Source organism: Oryzias melastigma, linkage group LG15 (genome assembly GCF_002922805.2).
Source record: "Oryzias melastigma strain HK-1 linkage group LG15, ASM292280v2, whole genome shotgun sequence".
In the NCBI taxonomy this organism is placed as follows: domain Eukaryota; kingdom Metazoa; phylum Chordata; class Actinopteri; order Beloniformes; family Adrianichthyidae; genus Oryzias; species Oryzias melastigma.
The window spans coordinates 22,303,594-22,326,025 of record NC_050526.1 but is presented as its reverse complement, the minus strand read 5'-3'; the positions used below and the strand labels follow the sequence as shown (position 1 = coordinate 22,326,025).

Below are 22,432 nucleotides of genomic sequence, written 5' to 3'. Positions count from 1 at the left end.
CTTTTGTAAAGGCGGATACCTCCTATTGGAGTTTTATTGTTACTATAACACTTTAATAAATTAAAGTTTATTTATTTATTTTTTGTAAATTTAGTTTAAGTTTTCAGGTAAAGCTCTTCCTGCTGCATATATATATATATATATATATATATATATAAATCACAAACTGCATAAAATATATTTTACATTTTTTTAAGCTCAGAGTAAGTTTTTTTCTTTGTTTTCCTTTTTTTTTTACAAAGTAAGCAACGATTATATTATCCAAAAATGTATGCACATTTAAAGAAAATATCTTATAAAATCTGACTGCTACACAGAGTAATGAATCTGCAAACTCAAACATGAAGTATTTGTCATTTCCAAACTGACAGGCCAGATGAACGGCACTCTCTAAAGCGCATTGCATCAAAGTAGGAGATAATGCTGCCATCTAGTGGAGACTCCGCAACAAAGCCTGAAGTGTGCAAACGCAACATTTTCACCTGCAGTTCTGTTGTTTTACAGATTGCATCTCCTCTTTTCCTTTTCGAGGATGAACAGGGATTCCTGCAGATCAGATGTCCCGTCTTCATTCATCTTTCATGATTGGGCATTTCCTCTTTTCTATTTTTAGAAAGCAGCTGAAAGCAAGTTGCGTCAAGATTTGCCATGTATATTTCAGTATCCTCCACCTCCCCTCTCTGAGATTCTCTCTCTATAAATCACACCGTCCTGCCGCTCCATCCATGCCATCCCCAAACCACGTGACCCACTTCTCCCATGCCCTTCAGTGCTTCATTCAGCATGATGGCTGCGGATGCTGCGGATGCTGTCCGCTGCATCCTGCATCCGCGCCGGCTACTATATTTCTTTCTCGCCGGCGCGCTCTCCTCCCTCGCGCCCCCAGCAGCCGCGCTGCTCGGCGTCCGGCCCGAGGACACCCGGAGCGGAGAACTGTCCGTGCAGGACGGGATACTGAGGGCGACCGAGGGGAGCCGCTTCATGCTCAGGGTTTACTACTCCGCTTTCCCACTTTCAGAGCATCCCAGCAGCCTGAACAGCAGCGGCAGAACTGCCGCCGCACCTGCCGCTCCGTGGATCGCGTTCATAGAGGAGGCAGGTGGGAGCATCGAGGATGCAGAGAATCGGCTGCGTTCCAGAGCGAACCCATGCGAGGAGGAGAATGCGCGCAGCTCTGATATAGAACTGCTGGGCTCTTTTAAGTCCACATCAAGTCACAACTCCGTTTTGGTGGAGCTTTTCGCCAAAGATCTGCGCAGAAACGAGGCAATTAAATACTATTCTTTGTGCGCGTTTGACGGAGTTAAGTGGCAACACTTCAGCACCAAAGACTTCTGGTTAGCAGTTGTTGAGAAACATCCAGCGGCGGATCTTTGGCTCCAAACAGGGGTCTCTGTGCTTTTGTTGGGTCTCTCTGCTCTTTGCAGCGGTCTGAACATCAGCATGCTGGCTTTGGACCCAGTGGAGCTGCGCGTCCTGCAGAACAGTGGCACAGAGAAGGAACAGAAATACGCGCGGAAAATCGAGTCCGTGCGTAAACATGGAAACTACATCCTTTGTACAGTGGTGCTGGGCAACGTGCTCACAAATACATGCTTTGTGGTTTGGATGTGCCAGATTTTAGGAATGACAGCTCTGTCGACTGCCTCGTGCACTTTGGGGATATTTTTTATTGGAGAGATTTTGCCCCACTCCGTGGCGTCCCGACACAGCCTCGCCATCGCTTCCAAGACTCTCTGCGCAACCCGTTTTCTGATGCTGGTGTTCTTTCCCATCGCTTATCCAGTTTCCAAGATTTTGGACATAATGCTGCACCAAGAGATAAGCAGCTTTTACACCCGGGAGAAGCTGGTGGCCATGCTGCGCGTCACAGACCCGTACCACGACCTGGTCAAAGAGGAGCTCAACATCATCCAGGGAGCTCTGGAGCTCAGGACCAAGACTGTGGAGGACGTTCTGACCCCGCTGTCAGACTGCTACATGCTCTCCTCCGACGCCGTGCTGGACTTCGGGACCATGTCCGAAGTGATGCAGAGCGGCTTCACCCGCATCCCGGTGTACGAGAACGACAGGTCAAACATCGTGGACATCCTGTTCGTCAAAGACTTGGCCTTCGTGGATCCGGACGACTGCACTCCTCTGAAGACCATCACGCGATTCTACAAGCACCCCATGCACTGCGTCTTCAGCGACACCAAGCTGGATGTGATGCTGGAGGAGTTCAAAAGAGGTAACCCTCCGATCTGGCTTGCTGGACGTCTGCTCCGCGTGCCTCCCTGTCCGTGCTCTCTCTGCTTGGCTTTTTGATTTTGCGCGCCCTCTTGTTGTGAGCATTTTTGGCGCCACATGTTTTCAGAGCAAGGCAACCTCCCGCCACTTTAGGAGTTAGATGTCCTTTGAAGTGACTGCGCACTTAAGAAGTACATTTTCAGTGCAAATGTCAGTGTATACATAAGTCCATTGGCTTAAAGTGGACCTGCCAGTAAAGCCCTTTGATCCCCTCAGCAGTGAGAGCCATATGTGGAATGTGATACCATGTCACACAGTTGGTTTGGTTCAGCCAGAGGTTAGAAAGCACCAATAGAACTTAGTTATCCTGAGAATCCCTGCATGAGAAACTCAATAAACTTTTCTCCATGTGAGCATCAAACATGAAAGATACAAAACAAACAAAAAATACATATTTTAATTAAAAAAAACTTTCTGTCATCCTCTCACCTGATAAGCTCTAGCATCTGTGAACAAGTGTGTGAGCTCCCTGTGGAGTCTCTATAACACTTGAAATCAGTTCAGTGTATTCACTGGATGAAATATGGACAACCAGAAGCCACTGGAGCAGCTATTAAGTATTTCTATAAGGGGGATTAAGATTAAAATCTGTTTTTATTAAAAGGTCAAAGTGGGAGGCAGTTGACTTTGGCAAGGTCGTAAATAAAAATCACGTCTGCAGTAGGTCAGGAGGTCTGCGGCTTTGTCTCGTCCAGGATTATGAAAAATGACCTTAATCATCAGCGTCTGACCCGCGATTTCCATCGTGTTTGTGTGGCGTTCTGAACAAAGTGCAAAGGTGGCGCCAGGCTTCACCTTTAGATTATTAGTGTGTACTTAATTGTCAGCCCACTGTGACTTCCTCCTGGAGTTCTTTTCTCTCTGTAGGTCGCAGGCATCCAGACCTGCAGAGAAAGCATGAAAAATTCAGCGTCGACCTTTCACTTCCCCTCAGCGATTCCCACTGTGCTCACAAGGATTAAAGGCTCCCAGATTGGGCTGGAAGCTGTGACGGAGTCTCAGGGAGATGGGTCATGCGTTGAGGTGAAGTCTTTGAGCAGAGAATTGAATTTCAGACGTAATTTAATCCCTTTAAGGAAAACATTTCGGCAAGTTGTAAAATTTCTAACAGCAAGACTTTCTGTAGTAAAAGAAAAACATTTAACAGTTAAAGCAAAAAAAAAAAAAAAAAAGTCAGGATACTTTTCTTAGTTTTTAGTCCTAAACTGCTATCTAAACCACATAGATTACAATGTTTTTGCATTTTCCAATTATTATAAAATTTTGTTGTTATTTTTTTTTTTTACAATTTAAATGGATAATCTCCTGCAAATAAACCAATTAGATTTTTTTGTTTAAACTCAACATTAGAAGTTTCATTCAAATCAAACTTACAATGTCCTCTATTAATGACCTAATCTGGTGAAAAATGTGCTTATATAAAGAAAAATAAACGTAAAATTGCATTCCTGAGTATTTTTTATTCAAATCACCGTCAATCAGGAGGAGTAAAAAAAATACAGTTTGAAAACGAACTTATACGTGACGTAGCCGCTCTGCAGAAACTGTGTCCTATAGAAAACAACAGTTTTTTTTTTCTTAAAATTTTTGCTAAATATGATAAATATCAAATTAAAAGACTAATTTGAAAAATTTTACAATGGATCAAAAGATGACTTGAGTGGGACTTTAACAAAGAAGCAGCTTGCTTGTGTTAAAATAAAAATTCACGTGTTCAGGAAATGAATAGCAGAAACGGAGATAAAACACAAAGGCAGCAAACTGGAGATGAAAACATTTATAATTTAAGAGGCTTAATAAAATGCTACTTGTTTCATTAGCCACATAAGGTGTAACAACATATTCATACAGAAGAAACATGTAAAGGAATCTCATTGTTTAACAAAGAAGGGCCATAACCCATCAGTTGAAGTCTATGTACTGCATAACTTAGTTTACAGTAATCTGATGGCAACTAACAAAATTCAACATTACTAACAAACAACCGAAATAAATTTCATCCGTTAGGATTCACAAAATCTTTGAGTATATAAATGTATTTATTTGTAAAATCCTTGTAGTTGCTGGATGGTTCAGTTGGCGCCGGGGAAACCAGGTGTCCTGATGACTTTACTCCAGTGTGGGTCATTATGTAGTCACAGGGGGGTCCGAGTCTGAGTCTCCCTGTGCCGGTCCCAGCCCGAGTAAAATGGGTTGTGTCAGGAATTGTGTCAGTACGGATTGGATGAAGCTGATTGGCTGTGACAACTCCTGATAGGATTTGCCAAAAAGTGGATAATTAGTAAATCATTAACAATACTGTTTGTTTAAACTACAGCATTTAAGAGGAATTGATTGGATCTTAATATATATTAACAAAAAAAAGTGTAACAGTGAGAAAGAAAACAACATTGAAAAAAGAAGAGAAATGATTAAATAACTGAACAAAAAAGTTAATAAAAAGGTGAAAAAATAGTTGTCATACCAATAATATTTATACCTAGAATTTTCAAATGTATCCAATACTTATTTTTTTTATAAATTTAATGGAAATTAGATGATTGAGTTTGTCCATCAGATTCACTGTGCATCATTTTTTTTAATTTCTGACTAGACTCCGCGTTAAAGTTTTTCAATCTCACAATTATGAACATAATTTATATGTAGACTTTCATAAACAGTTTTATTATTTATTTATTTATTTTTAAATCATCTGGGCTTAGTTTTTTCAGTTAAATATCTCACTTCGCCTTTCGTCTTCTGTCCAAGATTTGAGAAAGCTTCTTGGATTGGAGATGAAATGTCCTCAACTTAAAAAACTAAATCCAGATGACTTTTTGTTTTATTTATTTATTTATTTTTTTACTGATTTGAACCTCCTGAAGAGAGACCAACTTGGCAACAGTTTGGCAGTGTGTCAAAATACACTTTACTTTCTGCGGAAAATTGTGATTTAAACATCACATTTTTTTGTCTTTACAATAAGAGTTAAAAAAATGTTTTTTCCTTTTGTTAGTTTGTTGGGCTGTACGTGGGTGTAGTGGTTAGCACTCTCACCTAACAGCAAGGAGGTTCTGGTTTAAATCTCGGCTGGGAGTTTGCATCTTCTACCGGTGCATGTGTAAAAACAGCCTAGAAACAAATGACTAATGTAAGTTGTCCCTTGGTATGCATCCTGCTGTACTCCCCCTTCATCCAACAGTAGGATAGGCTCCAGCAGCCCCGTGACCACACAGCTTAGAACACAAATAGATGGAGTTTGTTGTAATAAATATGACAATATAAAGTTGAGCACTAAAACCTCATAAAAACTGTAGATAAGGGGTCAAATAGGCCAGTTAATGCAGACCGCTAAAAAATAAAAATGATGAAAAAAAACACTTCAATCATAAAATGTTTGCACACAATGGATGCCAAAGTGTTATTATACCAACTAGATCATTATTATGTAAACAAGTGGTAAACAGCCAGGAAATCTATTAATGCAGAAATAAACTATGATTCATTTCTCTCTTTTTTCATGTTGCAATCTTGCAGAAAAAACTAATTCCATGAAAATCCTGTTGATGAAAACATTTATTTCACATAGAAACGGCAAAAATTCAGGAAAACCTGCTGGAGCGTTAACATTTCCGAAAGGGACAGCCGTGGAGAACTAGGATTCACCCCAGGCATATGGATGTGCATGTGTGATTGTGGGAGAGTGTGCAGCCTGCAAGATTATTATGTAACACACGAGTGATGTAATGCGGTGCCCGGGCGCATTACAGCAGCTGAGGGCAAATCCTGCTCTGATTCACCTGCGCTCTGCAGGCAAGCTGACCTGAGCGCCCAAAGCAACGCTGCTGTGTCACACAATTTGATGTGCAGAGCTGCCTGTCAGTCAATCTTTTATTATTCTTTTTTGCTTGTTGGGATGGATTAAAGCTTCTGATACATTTGATCCGCTGGCACTGATCCCGCCTGAATCAGCTCATCTCCCACAATCTGAGCCTCAGATTTTGGTTAAAGCGTACGACAGTAATCTGGGACATTTCACAAGTCATAAATAAAACAGATTAAATTTAAAGATGAAATTGAATTAAATGTTTGTCCTTAGTGAGTTTAAATAAAAAGCTCTTATGCAACACCAGTTTGTGTTTTAGCTATTGGAGTTGTCTTTTGCTGTTCTGCTCTCCGTGTGATGTTGAAGGTTTGTGGCAATGCTGAGCCCTTGTCACTTTGCCTTCGTCGACTCAAGGCAACAAATGCTGTTGGCGGGCTGTGTCATTGTATATGGCAGGCCTGTCGTACCCGGCGAATCACAGTATGTGGGGGCGTAGCGTTAGAGGCTTGCTCATGGGGTGAATAAAGCGCACATGTGTTGTTTCTTTCACAGAGGTGGCATGGGCAGTTCTTCAGCAGACATTCCCAAACGGATTGCATAATCTTAATGTTTATGTAAGGGGTCAAGTCATCAAAAGTGCTCCCAGACTAATCCCTAAATGTCGACTCTGTTTTCGTCTCAGAACCCAAATGAATGCAGAATTCTAACTCAACCTCCAAGGTGAATGTCTCTGTTTTGCTGCATCAGTGAGAGCTGACTCTCTTCTTGACCCCTCAGATCCGGCTGGAGGATGTCGACTCGGTTATGCTTCAACTGCAGGAGAATTGTTGCTTGAGTTTAGAAAATAACATGTTGCTAATACGATAATCCTCCATGCAGGTAAGTCCCACCTGGCTGTGGTTCAGAGGGTGAACAGCGAGGGCGAAGGAGACCCTTTCTATGAGGTGATGGGCATCGTCACGCTGGAGGACGTCATTGAAGAGATCATCAAGTCGGAGATCGTGGATGAGACTGACCTGTACAGTATGTATTCACCCAATCATTCATACTGCCAGTTTGTTTTTTACAGATAAAAATTGTGATTTGGGTATTTTTAACATGTTTTCTAAATTTTGGAGTATTTCTATTTTCAAATCCTTGTGAATCAGGAGCAGACGTAAAAACACAGCTGGAAAAAGCTTGTAGGTGTGAAGTAGGAGCTACAATCGTCAGCTCCTCTCTATTCTGATAAATCCAATTACAGACAAATAGATCCATGTACGTCTTCATTTTCCTCGGGGCTCAAAACTGTACAGCTGGATACCTCCAACAGTTTTTGTTGCACCACCAATGATAGATTAGGGTTGTAAGCTAGCAGGAGAGCATTTAAATAGATGAATGATGGGAAATGGGGAAGATTTACACTGTGGCAAAAGGTCCGCCCACATCTTAGAGGGGGATTTCTAATGAACTGGTGCTCTACAGAAACTATGCTGTAGAAAACAACACAGATTTTTTTAAATTTTTGGCTAAAAACAGCAAAATAATAATTAAAAGACCACTTTATAATAGATCAATATCTATTTGGAGTGGGACTCTACATTTAGCCCTTTAAATGGTGAGTTATGGGAAATAAATGAAAGTTTTTCTGTTCAGTCAGATTCTGAATTTTTTCAAAGCTTAGAATTTTTTTTCTGATTTTTTTTTAAACCTTTGATTTTTAACAGTAAAATTTTATGCTCTGAGATATAATTTTCAATTTTTAATATTTCAATGCTTTTAATCTTAAGATTTAACATTTAATGGAAAAAAAATGATATTGAAATTCAAAGATTTAAAAAACTGAATCTGATGAAACAGGAAAAACTTCCATGGAAAAATTGGAAAATTTGGACATTACTCCCATTTGATGATGTCATCACTTGTCGCCGGTCAGCTACGTTAGCATGGTGCTGCTAGCGCTCAGAAAAACACAACAACATCCTTTTTTTTACTTTAGAAAGGTCAAGCTAAAACAAATCAGTCATTACTTACATTTAAAGGTAAATTTCTGTGCTTCAGAGCACACTTACACGAAGAAATATGCCTCTCCCCTGTGGCACAGCATGAGGGCTCTGCATCCCTCCACGACAAGGGTTAGGCCTTCAAAAAACGATTTTGGACACCCCCGAATTTGAATTCTCTACAGGAATGCCCTTTTTTTTTTACACAAATGAGTAGAACCACAGATATAATTTTACATCTTTCATCTGTGTGTTTTTCCTTTATCAGAACCATTGATTACATCTTCCCTGTTGTATTCAGCTCATTTCTGTTGCATAATTAAATCAGGAAAATGGACGACCCAGGATCCCGGCTAATCTCATAATCTGCTCATTTTTAATTAGCCGGGAAGCCTCCATGTGAAGATGCTGTTCCCCTTTCATATGCTTCCTCTGAACTGCCACATCTGTACTCAGACGAACAGAAAATGACAGCAAAACTTCAAGCTTTAAAAATATTTTAATGGAATACCTGTCTCCACACACATGCGATGCAATTTACAATCTCATTTTAACTTTTGTTTTCTGAATAAATAATCCTTGCACACTTATTTCTGCGACACAATGGATCCGTTTAATCTAGTATTTTTAATAATCACACTTCACCAATTTTCAAAATGCACAAAACACAGAAAAATGTTACCATCAGGACTTAAACTTTTATTCTTCTGCCTTTTTAAAACTGTACAATATTTATCCTCAAAGCTGACAACCGGACCAAAAGACGAGTGTCCAACCAGGAAAGGAACCTGCAGGATTTCTCCATCTTCAAAATGGCTGAGAATGAGCTGAAGGTGAAGATCTCCCCGCAGCTGCTGCTCGCCACGCATCGTTTCATGGCAACAGGTGATTTGGTTCTCATGGATACAGATGCTGCACTTGTGCTTTTACTTGTTTTCTTACTTGTTTTCATGAAACCTGTTGTGCAGAGGTGGAGCCTTTCAGGCCGTGCCATCTGTCGGAGAAGATCTTGCTGCGTCTCATCAAGCATCCCAGCGTTGTGCAGGAATTGGAGTTCAACCCTAAGAACAAGCACGCTCCTCAACACTACCTCTATCAGAGAAACAAGCCTGTGGACTATTTCACTCTCATCCTGCAGGTGAGCCCAAACAGTCTGGCAGGATGTGTTCATTCATTTACTACATGAGTTAATTCTTACTTTGCATCAATCTCCTGCGCTCCTTTTCAGGGGCGTGTGGAAGTAGAGATAGGAAAGGAGGCTCTCCGCTTTGAAAATGGACCTTTCTCATACTACGGCATGCCAGCACTAATCCCTCCTCTGCCTTCTGGTATGTCACTGCATGCTATATGTAATTCTCACAGTCATGATAATGGAGGACAGCTGAGTTTGGCAAAAATGCTGCAGTCGTGGATGTTTTCTTTCTCTAATTGCCACCCAGCGTCTGTCTGTCAGCCTGCAGGAGCCGCAGCAGAGGTTGCGGGTAGAAAGTAATTAAAAGAAGTGACTTCAGAGACATTTCCCAGAGGAAGGACAAGACCTGAGCTGGATTATATGAAATCCAGCTCAAGCAGAGAGAGCGTCTTCTTACTCGCTCTTTTCTCATTACTCGAGGTGGTGCATCTCAGAAGGGAGAGAATAAGGACTGTTTTGACTTTATTATTGAAAACTCAAAAACTTTTTCTTGAAGTGTATAGATAAAGAAATCTCAACCATCATTGGAAGCACTTTTTTTATATGAAGCTACAAAACTTTTTTTTCGGAGTCATAATTCTTAATAAAAAAAAGGCTATCCCCGGAATTTTAATGTTGATGTTCTTTAATTTACCATATTTTTCATTGATTAACGCAATCAACGTAATTCCAGCAGATTTGGAAGATTTTACAGATTTATCCTCAAAAATCAATATATTTCCACGTATGATTCGTGGATAGACCTAGAAAACTAATTTTATGTATTTTTTTTCATTTAGATTAGATTAGATTAGATTAGATTAGATTAGATTAGATTAGATTAGATTAGATTAGATTGGAAATGTTTTATTTCAAGCAATCAAGGATACATTGCCTGAAAGGTAGAGGGGGGAAGTGAACTTGTATAATCCGGGTCCAGATTCGGGTTATTAAGAATTCTCATGTAACAATAAATCCCACTGCTATGTGAGTAGATATAAAACTATTTCAGGGTGGAGAGAGCTTGGAACACACGTCTGCTCGTAGCCTGGAACCGAAAAGAGGTTAACAGGGTTAACCATTTTTAGAATGATGACTCAGAAAAAGAAAATGTTGTGGCTTCATGTAAAAAAAAATGCTTCCAAAGTATATTAGTGAAATAAAAAAAAATAAGTATACTTGGCATGATTTGATTAAAAAAAGTAAAAACAAGTTCAAAACTATACATAAAAAAACTTTATGCATGTTGATCTGATTTATAATCCAACTCTCCTATCTTTATAAAATGATTTAATAACTCAGGGAAGGCAAAATGACCAAAACTCTTGTACATTTTGAAATGTAAAAGACAAAAAAGGGAACTAGGACAGGTTCATATGATGCTGTAAGATAATAAAAGCAATGCAACCTTCCTGTGTTTCTAGAGACTAGAAGTTTATCCACATCCAAACATAACTTTAATAACAGTGTTCTCACTATCAAAAAAATGGGAGCACCGTTCCTGGGAGATATTTTTCTTCTTTATGAGCTGAAAGAAGGAATGAAGTTGACACAAACAAGGAAAACACTTTTTTTGTCTTTTCCTATGCATTTTTTATTCTAATTTTCTGTCATTTTTTGTTCATTTTTATATGTGGAATTATTAAATGTCACAGGCTCACTCACATTTGCTATAAAATGCGAATCGTTTTATTAGCTAAAAAAAAGAGACTGATCATGAACACCAGGGAGCATCTGTGCTCTTTAAAGACTGAAAATATTTCTCAGAGAAATATGTTTTTTTAATCAGGTAAAAGTCATAATTTGGAAGCATTTTCATTTAATTACACACATTTTAAGATATGAAAATTAAAACTACTTTTATGTTATTGGTATGTGAAATTTGACATTAAAAATACACAACAAAAACAGTGGAAGTGATTTTATTATATTTATAGAACCATAAATCCTCTATATACACATTTTCTTGGCATTACAGTTGTGGAAAAATGGTCAAAAGTTTAATTATTTTGTTTTTCAGCTCGCCGGTGCAGCTCCCGGAGCAGCGGCTTGAACCAATCAGATTCGTTGCTGAGTGGAGGCAGCATGGGCCAGCTCCCACCGGGATTGGGACTTTATCTCCCAGACTACTCCGTCCGGCAGCTTACAGACCTGCAGATCATCAAGGTTACAAACAGAAATGCAAGAACAAAATACACCTCCATCATTAAAACTCAATTATGGCTTATTATAAGCTTAATTAAGTCCCTAATCTCTTGTAGTGCGGGCAATAAATCCTGATCATAAGAGAGCAAAATATAATGAGCTGTGCTGCAGAATGTTTGCTTTGATATGTCCTAATCCCAGATTCTGAGTAAATGCAGAGATCCTGCAACTCCCCAAAACACACAATATTTCTTTAATCACTAAATGAGCTCCATTATACACACAAATAATTATCTGTGCTTAACTAACAACACAAATGTCTTAATATTCATTTTTGTTTGCTCTGAAGGAGGTTAAGCCTGATTTCAACCCATTTCGGTCCACATGAACAGAGAACAGTAAAATGAATTCTGTTAAATGAGCTGTGCTGGCTCCTCCCTCTCAGGCCATGCTGCGGGGCCGGAGCTGCAGCTTCGGTCAGAGCGGCTCACAGACTTTGTCTTCAGATGAATGAGCATAGAATATGTTTTTTACATGTCACGTGTGAGGCTGTGCATGCAGTGGGTTGTTGTTGGAAGCTTAAATCAGGCAGAAGAAGCTCCTCGCATAATGCTCAGATTTGACTTCTAACAATGACGGTTATTTTGGAGCAGACTCAAACGCTGCTGCTCCAGCTGTGCTGGGACGTCTCAGCTGATTAATTTTGCACGAATGACTGGATTTGAACATAATGTTTACATATTCTTACAAATGTTACAAATTTGAAGACCTAGAAAGCAAGAAAACATGGTGCTACACTCCCTAAAGGGTTTAGGTAGTGTCAAAATGTCCCCTTTGGTCCCAGCAGGACTAACTTCTGTTCGTGTCCACAGATCACCAGGAACCATTACCAGAATGCTCTGACAGCCAATCGCATTGACAGCTCTCCTCAGACACCAGATGCTGTGTGTCCTTACTCCAAAGGGCGATGTCCGGCCCCCGAGGCGCGCTCAAACAGCATCGCCCTTCCACTGACGAACCCTCACACTCGACTGGGGCTGGCACGCCTTGCACACCTCCACCCGCATGCCGGCCTTCACAGCACCTCGCACCTCAACGAAAGGAATCGCATTGTTCGTAAGTACACATCCATGAGCGAATGATGAAAGGCTGACTTCTAATATTATTTTAAGGTGTTTTGATGTCATAGTTTTATAAAGTTGATTTAATGAGTGCAGAAACGAGTTGCTCTGTGATTACGTCTTGTCTCTTCTGGCTTAAAGTATCTGCTCAAAAATGAGCACAGAGACAGGAGCGAACTTACCTTAAGACACAGGTAGGCAATAGCCTGAGTTCCCAAGCTGAACACTTAATAAAATGTCCATTATTATTTAACGCTGTCATTTCTTTTTTCTATCCTCAAAATTGCTGTATTTTACATATTCCCTGTTCAATTTCAATGCATACTGCAAATTTTGCCTCAAATGTTTTTTAAAACAATCTCAGTTTTCACATGCTTATCAAAATGTTTTGATCCTTAACATTAGTTTTGTCTGTTAGTGGACCAATGAAGAACCTAGATAAGGATTTTTTTTAAAATACAACAGCTGCAGAGTATGGAAGATGGACCCATTTAATTTTTCACCTAGGGTCCCCAAACTGCCACTGCACACAGACACTTCAGTTCATTAATGATGAGGTTAATATGTTGTGGTTCCTACTTGTAGAAATAAATGAATCTTAAAATATGTTAATGGTTGGCCTGAATGGCCTTAATAAACAATAAAAAGCATAATTTATGCTAAATTTAAGAAAATCTCAAATTCATCTTTATTTTCATGCCTTAATCTCTAGAATTGTTTGGTTACTAATTTGGGTACTAATTTTCCCTTTTTATAAAGTAAAACTACTAGAAAATTGTAAACAAATTATTAGAATTTTTTTCTTTTGTATTTTGTTCTATTTTATGTTTTTGGTCACACACAGCAGTAGAGCTTTTCCAGAGTAAATTTGCTTAATCTCCAGCTAGAATCTGAATTCTAAACCAGTAATGTTGTATTTATTCTTCAACTGGACCCTGAAAACGGAAAAAAAAGTTCTTTATCTCCCTCTACAGGCAGATTCACTAACCCACTGTGACTGTTGTGACTCTTTTACCCCGACAGGCAGTAAATCAGACGGGCAGAGGAGTCCAAATGATGCAGTGTTCCTCCGGATGGATGAGATTCCCTACATTCATGAGGACTGGCCAGAAGGCTCTGCTGACAATGGTAGGGACTACTTTATATATATATATATATATATATATTTATTTAAACTGTGGAGATTTGATATGTTTTTGGTCAATTTGAACCACAAGAAATTAGGGAAAAAACATTTTCTGTGACTTTAAAAGGCAAGTTATGAAAATAAAAACTTTCTCTTAATTCTGATAAATATTCCTCATCCATCCCACCTAAAATTCTTTGTATAAATTCCGATAACGATCCATCTGTCTCTTCCAATCTGCTCCTGTTGTTCCCAGATGTCCTCACAGAGGTGTCCACCTCTCCCTTCATCAGCTCTCTGTCTCTGTCCAGCTCCGAGGAGAACATGGGAAAGAAGCTCCTGCGCAAACTGAGTGCGTAATGACCGCCGTGTCAGAGCTCACCTACACACAACCGTCAGATATGTCTGAACTTTTCCATCAGCCACAGCATTAAATCCGAGGGTCTCTTAGCAACAACGGCTGTGCTCTGCCCCCCACTGTCAGACACATGACTCAGTTATTTGCTGCAATAAGATAAATACATTTTTTTCCCCTGATTTATTATAAACACCAAAAGAAGAAGTTTTAGGTAACAGTGCATGTTTGTGACCTGAATTCCAGCATCTTCTCTCCTGTTTCTAGGTAACAAGAGGAGGAAAAAGTCTCGGGATGGAGAAAGGAGTTTGGAGGAGGGTTCAGAGCAGCCGCCGGTGACGAGCTAACACAAGGAGGAGGCTGAAAGCATGCGGCAGCCTCGTTCTCATCAGTATTCCCTGGCTGTCCTCCCTGACTACAACTTCTTTAGACTATTTTGCAGCTCTGACTCAACTCTCACAATAGAATGCTGTAGCCAAAAAAAAAGGGAAAAAAGAAAAATACTCAGGACTGCACAGACACACTCTTCGTCCTTTTTGCTGATAAAAAAAGAATGGATTTTATCAAACCTGAATAACAAAGTTTTAGACTTTAGCTGCCCTTACATGGAACTATAACATCACATTCAGTGTTAACATTTTTTTAATTATAGAGGCTGCATCCATTACACATATTATTATATTTAAGCCTTGATGTTTTACAGAAGGTGAGTTTTTTATTTTTTCACCCGATCGGTCAAGGACTATAGTTTTTTTTCAAATGTTTTTTAGTGAGGTAGTTCCCACATGTTTGAGAAGGATTTTGCACAGGGAACGGATTTTGCCAAAATGGACCAAAAATCACACGGCGTACAGGGAAAAAAGCCGCAAACAAGAGCACAACTTTAACACAAAACTTTAAAGAAAGGCAAAAAATAATAGGTTAAATGAAAATGTATGGGAACTTTTAAGCCTTTAACACAGGAGCTTTAATTTAACTTTGGTTGAAAAGTTACAGTATGTTTAAAGATTTTGTGTTTAAGCATCACAGACGACGCCTCAGGTGTTAAAAGGTTACAAAGAAGAAAAAAAAAAGAAAATGGACTTTGTTCTGCAAAATGCATCCACTCCTCTAACATGAGTATACATCCTATATGCAGATGATAGCTTTCTGTTAAACATCATGACATATCCAGAAGCTTTACTTTCCTCCCTTCAGTGGAGCATATGAATAACCCCATGTTTGTAGGTTTGGAAGCTAAGCTAGCATGTTTCTAAATTTTTCCATAGATTTCTCAGTTTTTCATATGCATGCATATGTAAAGGCTTTAGATAATCCTCAGTCTGAAACAATTTTTCCCCCCTAAGGTGCAGAGTTCATCTTGAAAATAGGTAACCGACTGAATCAGGACAAAACAAGCACAAACAAGAGCAATAATAAAACAAAGTTCAGTTGTGTTTGTCATGCTCAAAGAGGACTACTATCTGCAGCATGAAATCTTGCAGGCACACTATCATTCTTCCAGCCAAAGGCAGTGACACACACGCTGACGTCAAGCCACCGCCTCCATCGGAACACACAATCGCGCTCACAGGTGGCGTTTGGGGACACTCAGCCTGTCAGGCTGTGCACATTTTGGTGCGCAGCATGCTGCACTGCAGAGCTGTTCAAAAGTGATGCAGCTGTACACACACAACCCTCAGGAGAAGCGTGCTGATCTGATGGCTGGGAATGTTCATGAGTCAGAGGCTTTAAGTAGAGAGCGCTCACAGATAATTCCTTTTATTTTTAAAGAGTATTAAACTGATGATATTTAATATACCCAAAGATTCTAAAAATATATATATTGAAAAAAAGAAATATGCCAAATATTATTAAATCTACAGAATTATTAGAATTTTTCACATTCTATATTTTTTTAAACAGAAAAAGGTCAATTTATTTCATGTACAAAACAGAAGTCAGCCTTATTCATCAATGCAGGAAAACATTTATTTATCTTTATTGAAATAAATCATTCATTCATGTCAGTGTGTCTCCTAAAAGTCTTCTTTATCGCTTTACTGTCCATAAGGAGATATGATAACAGGTGGGTTGATCATTACCATGCTTGTATTGCAGAAGTCTTGCCTAATAGTACCAGTCAACAGTAACCAGCTGCTACCTGTCAGAACCAGATTCATGGAGAGCACAGGTTGATCTGAAGTAATGACACAGGTGTCGTTACAGTTCAAGCTATCACAGAAGAGTTTATCTACACTTGAGTTTTCCTGAAAAAGTACATTCATTAACTGATCTGAGCATGTGTGGGCTTTTAAGAACAAATGCTTCAGTCACTTTGGTCCTGATACTGCTGCCTGAACTGGAAACGGAATGTTCTATTTATGAAAATATAATATTTTTTTGACTCTTTGAGGTAATTACATAGTTATAAGCCTCCACTAAGGTTCCTGTAATTACAAACTAACGTATGAGCAATAAAAGACAAAAAAAAAAATCAAAAATTAGGAACATAAATACAACATCATCAACAGGAATCTTAGGAATGTTCAGTTGCATAGCACAATCCCTGTAAAACAGCACAAACTGGGGGCTGAGCTGTCTTAGTATCTGAGCTGTCTTAGTATCTGTGCAAACCAGAACTGCATTCATTGTGCAATAAACTGTTGTGGAAACGCCGTTCCTGTGACGGGAGCAGCTGGTACCCGTGCAGAACGGAGCGTGGGAGCTCTGCTCACTGCACCTTGGTGACGGCCTCGTGGATGGACTCAGCTACATAGTTGATGTTCTTGCTGGTCAGGCCGCACATGTTGATACGTCCGCTGGCCATCAGATAGACGTGTTTCTCTTTTATCATGTACTCCACTTGTTTGGCTGCAGGTAGAAACATTACAGGTCAGATAACCTTTATATGTGGTAATAATTCCAAACTTGAGTTATTAAATAAAAGAGTCAGATTCTTACTTTTTGTATCTTCTTTTCATTTTACAATTTTAGAAATGTGATTTCTTAGATTAATGACAAGCTTTTGATTTTTTAAAATCAAAATAATTCATTTTGGCAGCATTTTTGGTTACCTCAAAGGTTGACCGTACGAGTTTACGTGGAAATGTGTGTTTGAGGCGAACTTACGGTTCAAGCCTGTGAAGCTAAACATGCCAATCTGGTCTGTGATGTGGTTCCAGGTCCCTGGTGTGCCCAGAACTTCAAGTTTGGCTCGAAGCTGAGCCCTCATCAGCAAGACCCTGTCAGCCATGGTCTTGACATTGTCCTTCCTAAAGAAATAAAACATGTCTAAATTGGATTTGGGCTTCATGCAAAGCTAACGTAACAAAAGATTTCCTTTGCTGACCATTCAGAGAAGAGGTCAGGCGAGGTGAGGGTGAGGGAAACTACGCGCGCTCCTTGAGACGGCGGGTTGGACCAAGTGATCCGGACGATCTTCTCCATCTGAGAGAGAACCCTCTTTAGGTTGTCTGAGTCGCGAGCTACGATGGTCAGGTTGCCCACACGCTCATCTGCACATAAAGCAATATATAAGTCTTCTTACTTTTTAACCCTTTAACTACCAAAAAACAAAAAGAATCACCACAAAAATGTGTTTCCTACTGCTTATTGAGCCCCTAAAGAGACATCAAATTAAAAAAATAAATTAAAGTTAAAAAAAGAAAATGGTTTAAAAATACATAATCAGTTATCTAGATTTTTTTTACTTCAGTTTTTTAGGAAAAAATAATGTTCTGGTTAGTAACTGGTGCGCACCAGATAGTAACTGAAAAAAAATGTTTTTTCTAAAAATTGAAGAAAAAAAAACTGCATTAGTTACTATCTGTTGCAAATCAGTCAGTAAATAGATTTTTTTTACTTCAATTTTTAGGGAAAAAAAAAAGTTTTTCGAAAAAAAAAAAAAAGTTTTTTTCAATGTTTTTTACTTGAATTATTTTTTTCTATGTCCCTTAGGGGCTCCATACCTTGGGGAATAATACACAAAATCAATAGTTAAAGGGTTAAGCAGCTGACATCAAACAAAAACTGTTTAAGATTTTTCCCAAATTTCACATAAAAAAATGCGATCCGCTTCAAATTTTACAGTTTTCAGATTGTACTCACTATAGAGGCCAAAGTTCTTGGAGAATGACTGAGCGCAGAACATCTCGAAGCCTTTGGAGACGAAGTAGCGGACGGCCCATGCGTCCTTCTCCAGGTTCCCTGAGGCGAATCCCTGATAGGCCGAGTCAAAGAACGGAAACAGCTTCCTCCTCTAGAAACAAGCAGGATATGAGCTTTTAATTTCAAATAAAGTCCTCTAATATATCGTTTAAACAATATCGGGGCGATGAATACCATCATAACTTCAGCGATTTTCTTCCATTGCTCTTGCGTTGGGTCTGTTCCTGTCGGATTATGGGCACAGGCGTGCAGGACGAAGATGGAGCGTTCTGGACAACTCTGCATGAAATAACACAAAGAAACATGAACTAGAATAAAAACATATATATATAATTAGTTGTCTGAATTTCACTTACTTCTAAATCACTGAGGAAACCAGCCAAGTCTAGACCTCTTTTTTCCGCATCCCAGTACTTGTATGGACGAACATCCTCAAAGCCGGCGTTGTTGAAAACACCGTTGTGATTTTCTAGAAAAAAAAAAAAAAAAAAAAAAACAAGATGTGATTACTCTTATTGTTTTTTTCCTGCAGATAACAAACAAAAAGGTTGCTTTACAGGTGTTGCACATATCTAAACTGATAAAAAATGAACATTGCTGATAAAATGTGATAGCAGGAGGACATGTTTCCTAATGCAAAGCTTTAATTACTTCCTCAGTTTTGAGTGTGTAGAGGTTTCTAATGAAGCAAAGTCCTCACATGAGGAACTTTACTCGTAGAGATAGGCAGGTTTGTACTCTGTGCCGCCTCACTGTTTACTTTTGTGCATGTGTGGGCTTACCCCAAGTCGGTGCTGAGACGTAGATGGGTGTTTTTGTGTTATTGTTTCCATTATAGAATCGCCTGAGGAACTCTGCACCCATCTTCAAAGCGCCGGTACCCCCCAGACACTGGACAGCCCCCACCTGACCAAAGCCAGAGAAAACGCTTAGTTTTCATGCAACCACATGAGAAAGAGAAGGAGAGTTTGGAAGCACTAACCCTGTCCTCCCGGATGGCAGGACTGTCATCTCCAAGCGCGATCTTGGAAGCAGACGATCTGAACTCGGGCAAGCCCAGGATGGGCAAATATTCGTGGTTTAGTCTGTCATCGTGCACAATGAGCTTCTCCACCTTTTTAACCACCGGCAAAACCCAGGGTTTGCCTTCATCTGTCCTGTAAGCTGCCGGAAACATGTTTTACAACAAAGAAGAAAAGGAGAGTCAATAGAAATAGGTTTTGGTGTGTTTATGTTGCAGAACAAGTCACATTTTCTGGTGATTTCTGGAATTTCACTGAGCAGGAATTGTTATTTTCATGAATGATTATAGACTATATAACAACACAAGTGGAGGATCAAAGTCACACACTCCAAATTGGTCTTATTTGTTTACGATTTTAGAAATTAAGTTGCAAACAAATACACAGGTGGATGTAAAGGCAGGAAATTATACATTCTCAGGCATATTGCTTGTCACTATTTCATTAGAAATCATATTATTGTGATCAAACACAGTCTGAAACTGATTCCCCTTCTTTTTCCCCCCAAAATGTTGCAAATCCATGTTTTTATCCCTGCTGCTTCTATTAAGCTGAACTCTTGATAACACCTTTCCAATAATCTCTTAAGTTTAAGACATGTATCAGCTTTTTGTGCAACTCCACTTGTTAAAAGTGACTGTTTTTAACTAAAAATGTGAGAAAAAAAAAACCATTTATGATTTAAAAATATAAATTATGGAAACAAGTGATTTGTTTGGAGCATTATGTTAGTGACTGATTAATATTATTCGACAGTTTGCTGTTATTTTTGGTGTGACGGGGTTCTGTGGCCTAAATCTACCAGCTGCATCGTAGTTTCTGACCATCTGCACACGCAGAAGGATGGTGATTATAGGACTTCACGTTACACAAATCACTGGATTCCAGGAGCTCAGGTCAGACCAAAGAGAGCTGTCCTTTATGTTTGTTTTTATATTACAAATTAAAAGAAATATCTTCATTGAGTATCAAGGTATTCCCTATTTAATGGATTGAGAAAGACAAAGATTTTGCATAATTGAAAACAAATATTACCTCTTTTTAAATCAAATTTCCATTAAAAAAAGGCATTTTAACAATACAGCATAAAATATTTAGAATATATATTAAATGCATTTACATGTATTACTTGTGTAGAATAATAGATTGACAGTAAACTCCTGAACAGGTGACATTAATCTCTTTGGTCCCTTAATTCGCCTGGCAGAGCCGCTTCCCCTGGCCCGTTGCTCTTGGTAACCGTTACCATGGCTAACACGGCGCGCGAGCTCACCTCCAACCCCGAGGTTCACCTTATTGGGAAACGGGTCGTTGTTAAAGTCCTGGGTTAGCTTGAAGACCGCAACCGGGGCTGCTTGTTGGACATCACGGAACACCGACATGGCGTTTTTTCTGCTTTTTCTGACTGAGCAGCAGTTAACGGTCACCGAGTGAGCTAGCTAACAGGATGTGAGACGAGTTTCACCTTCAAACTTGGATTCGAGGGCTGAAAAGTAGGTGTGAGCGGCTTTAACCAGTGGGAGTACGGCTTACGTTGACGTACACGCCAAGCCCATCTCTGCATCGATCTGTTGGCCGGGTTAAAGTTCAGGAAAACGCACGGACAGGAGCCGTTGACCAATGAGCTTATCTGCCGCGTGACAGACAAACCTGGCAACGAATGTCTGTGCGTCACTGTTTGTCCTGCTTTAAACCATTCGGCCACTAGATGGAGCCAGAGGCGGTGGTAGCAGAAACATTGCCAGCTCTGTCCACTCACTGGGGGACCACCACATCTCTTTTCACGTGACACAAAAAGAAAACACACAGCTTTTGCTGTAATCACAAACTTAAAAAATATATTTAAACTGTAAACACAATAAAATTTGAGTTTAAACCTGTGGTAGTCTGCTCATGTATTTAATTAAAGACCCACTCCAATGAAAATCCTATTTTTGGTGTTCTTATTGCATTTTTCTCACAATTGAAGACATATATAATATAATTTTACATTAAAACTACATTTTTGTTGCACTGATAATGACATGAGGGGCTGTAAACTAGCAGGAGAGAGTGTACACAAAGGGATGATGGGATATCAGCAGAGGCTTACTTCTGCACCAACAGGATTGTAAGACCATTAGAAATGCTATTACAATAGACCAAAACATGATTAAGTGGAGCTTTAAATAAACCAAAATTACAGATTTGAGTATTCGTTTTTGCTTTAACAATTCAATAGAAGTGTTAACCCTCTTGCTGCTTTTTTCTTAAAACTTTCAGGCAAAAAGATTTTTAAAAAACTGTTCACAAATAGCTTTGCTTAGATTTGAAAGTGTTTAATTTTCCCTTTGCGTTTACTCCTGCTGTTGCCACTTTTCTACGTCTCTTGTTTATCATGTCTGTCACTTAGTTGTTTAAGCTCCAGAATTAAACATGAATAATTTTGTATTTATTTGATACTGTAAAAATAAAAACAAAAAAATCTCGTTTTAACCTTTGTGATTATTGAACATTAAAAATAAGTGGCCATTTCTATTATGTTTAAGGTGAAACAAGCAAAATAATAATAGTAATAAGATTAAGACAGACAAATTGTATTATATAATCAAGTCAAGGGCCAAATATGAGGCAGAGTGAGATCCAGAAGCGGCTATTGTGGTGGGCGTCTGTCTCAAATTTGACAAAAATTACAAAAAATAAGTTGCGTCTCCCACCCAAAGTGTATCTAATCAGGCAAGTTTACAACAAATGTGTATTTAAGGCAAAAGCAGACAACTGATTGAGTAAATGCAAGCTGTTTAAATGAATTTGTGGAGGTGTCCTCCTAAGTTCTGTCTGAGGGCCTCAGCTGAGATATGGTGTAAACAAACTGGCTCCCCTGTGCTCCCCCCATGGCTGTCTGCAGGAGCTGAAGTGGATGATAAATGGAGGCCTGTCCACCCTGCTCTTCCATAATAAGACAAGGACAGGTTTCTGTTGGCGGTATGGGCACCAAGATGACCTCTTTAGTGTTTTGTTTGCTACCTGAATTTAAAAAAATAAATAAAAATATCCTCATCCTCTAGTTTTTAAAAATGTTGCCTTCAGGTGGATTGGAAATGAGAAAAAAAATCTAAAGCATGTTTTTCTGCCTTCAGCTTTATCTTTTGGGACATTTCAAGCTCATATTGAACCAGTGTTGAAAATTAAAGCTGAAAAAAAGATTATTATATTTTATCCATATCCCTTATTTGCTTGGGTCAAGGAGGTTGCAGGATGCATGCAGCTCTTCTTTTTTTGTTTTTT

The 22,432-nt window shown here is 39.2% G+C and overlaps 2 protein-coding genes and 1 long non-coding RNA gene across 3 annotated transcripts; 1 reads left to right on the top strand and 2 right to left on the bottom strand.

The window, feature by feature from the left end:
* The first annotated feature begins 14 nt into the window (after nt 1-14).
* LOC112161734 (metal transporter CNNM1) lies at nt 15-16,484 on the top strand. The gene is made up of 10 exons (XM_024297135.2): nt 15-2,230; nt 6,974-7,117; nt 8,821-8,961; nt 9,045-9,214; nt 9,305-9,404; nt 11,268-11,413; nt 12,265-12,508; nt 13,537-13,641; nt 13,896-13,991; nt 14,262-16,484. The coding sequence occupies exons 1-10, from the start codon at nt 760-762 to the stop codon at nt 14,339-14,341; spliced, it is 2,697 nt and encodes an 898-aa protein (XP_024152903.1). The 5' UTR covers nt 15-759; the 3' UTR covers nt 14,342-16,484.
* LOC118599708 lies at nt 11,154-12,502 on the bottom strand. Its single transcript, XR_004949169.1, has 2 exons — nt 12,349-12,502; nt 11,154-11,398 (listed from the first exon to the last, which is right to left on the bottom strand). It is a non-coding gene; the product is annotated as an uncharacterized LOC118599708 (long non-coding RNA).
* Nucleotides 15,944-20,830, bottom strand: got1 (glutamic-oxaloacetic transaminase 1, soluble). Its single transcript, XM_024297137.2, has 9 exons — nt 20,439-20,830; nt 19,126-19,307; nt 18,926-19,049; nt 18,500-18,612; nt 18,318-18,422; nt 18,084-18,234; nt 17,326-17,491; nt 17,106-17,248; nt 15,944-16,847 (listed from the first exon to the last, which is right to left on the bottom strand). Exons 1-9 carry the CDS (start codon nt 20,545-20,547, stop codon nt 16,708-16,710), a joined length of 1,233 nt encoding a protein of 410 aa, XP_024152905.1. The 5' UTR covers nt 20,548-20,830; the 3' UTR covers nt 15,944-16,707.
* Nucleotides 20,831-22,432: the final 1,602 nt, after the last annotated feature.

Bases quoted from the DNA above. Each gene is read 5' to 3' on its own strand.
- LOC112161734 (XM_024297135.2), top strand. From the start codon at position 760: ATGCCCTTCAGTGCTTCATTCAGCATGATGGCTGCGGATGCTGCGGAT. The intron at 2,231-6,973 runs GTAACCCTCCGA...TCCTCCATGCAG, and splicing joins GCTGGAGGAGTTCAAAAGAG to GTAAGTCCCACCTGGCTGTG. The intron at 11,414-12,264 runs GTTACAAACAGA...TCGTGTCCACAG, and splicing joins CAGACCTGCAGATCATCAAG to ATCACCAGGAACCATTACCA.
- got1 (XM_024297137.2), bottom strand. From the start codon at position 20,547: ATGTCGGTGTTCCGTGATGTCCAACAAGCAGCCCCGGTTGCGGTCTTC. The intron at 19,050-19,125 runs GTTAGTGCTTCC...GGCTTTGGTCAG, and splicing joins CTGCCATCCGGGAGGACAGG to GTGGGGGCTGTCCAGTGTCT. The intron at 16,848-17,105 runs GTAAGTTCGCCT...TTCTACCTGCAG, and splicing joins TAGCTTCACAGGCTTGAACC to CCAAACAAGTGGAGTACATG.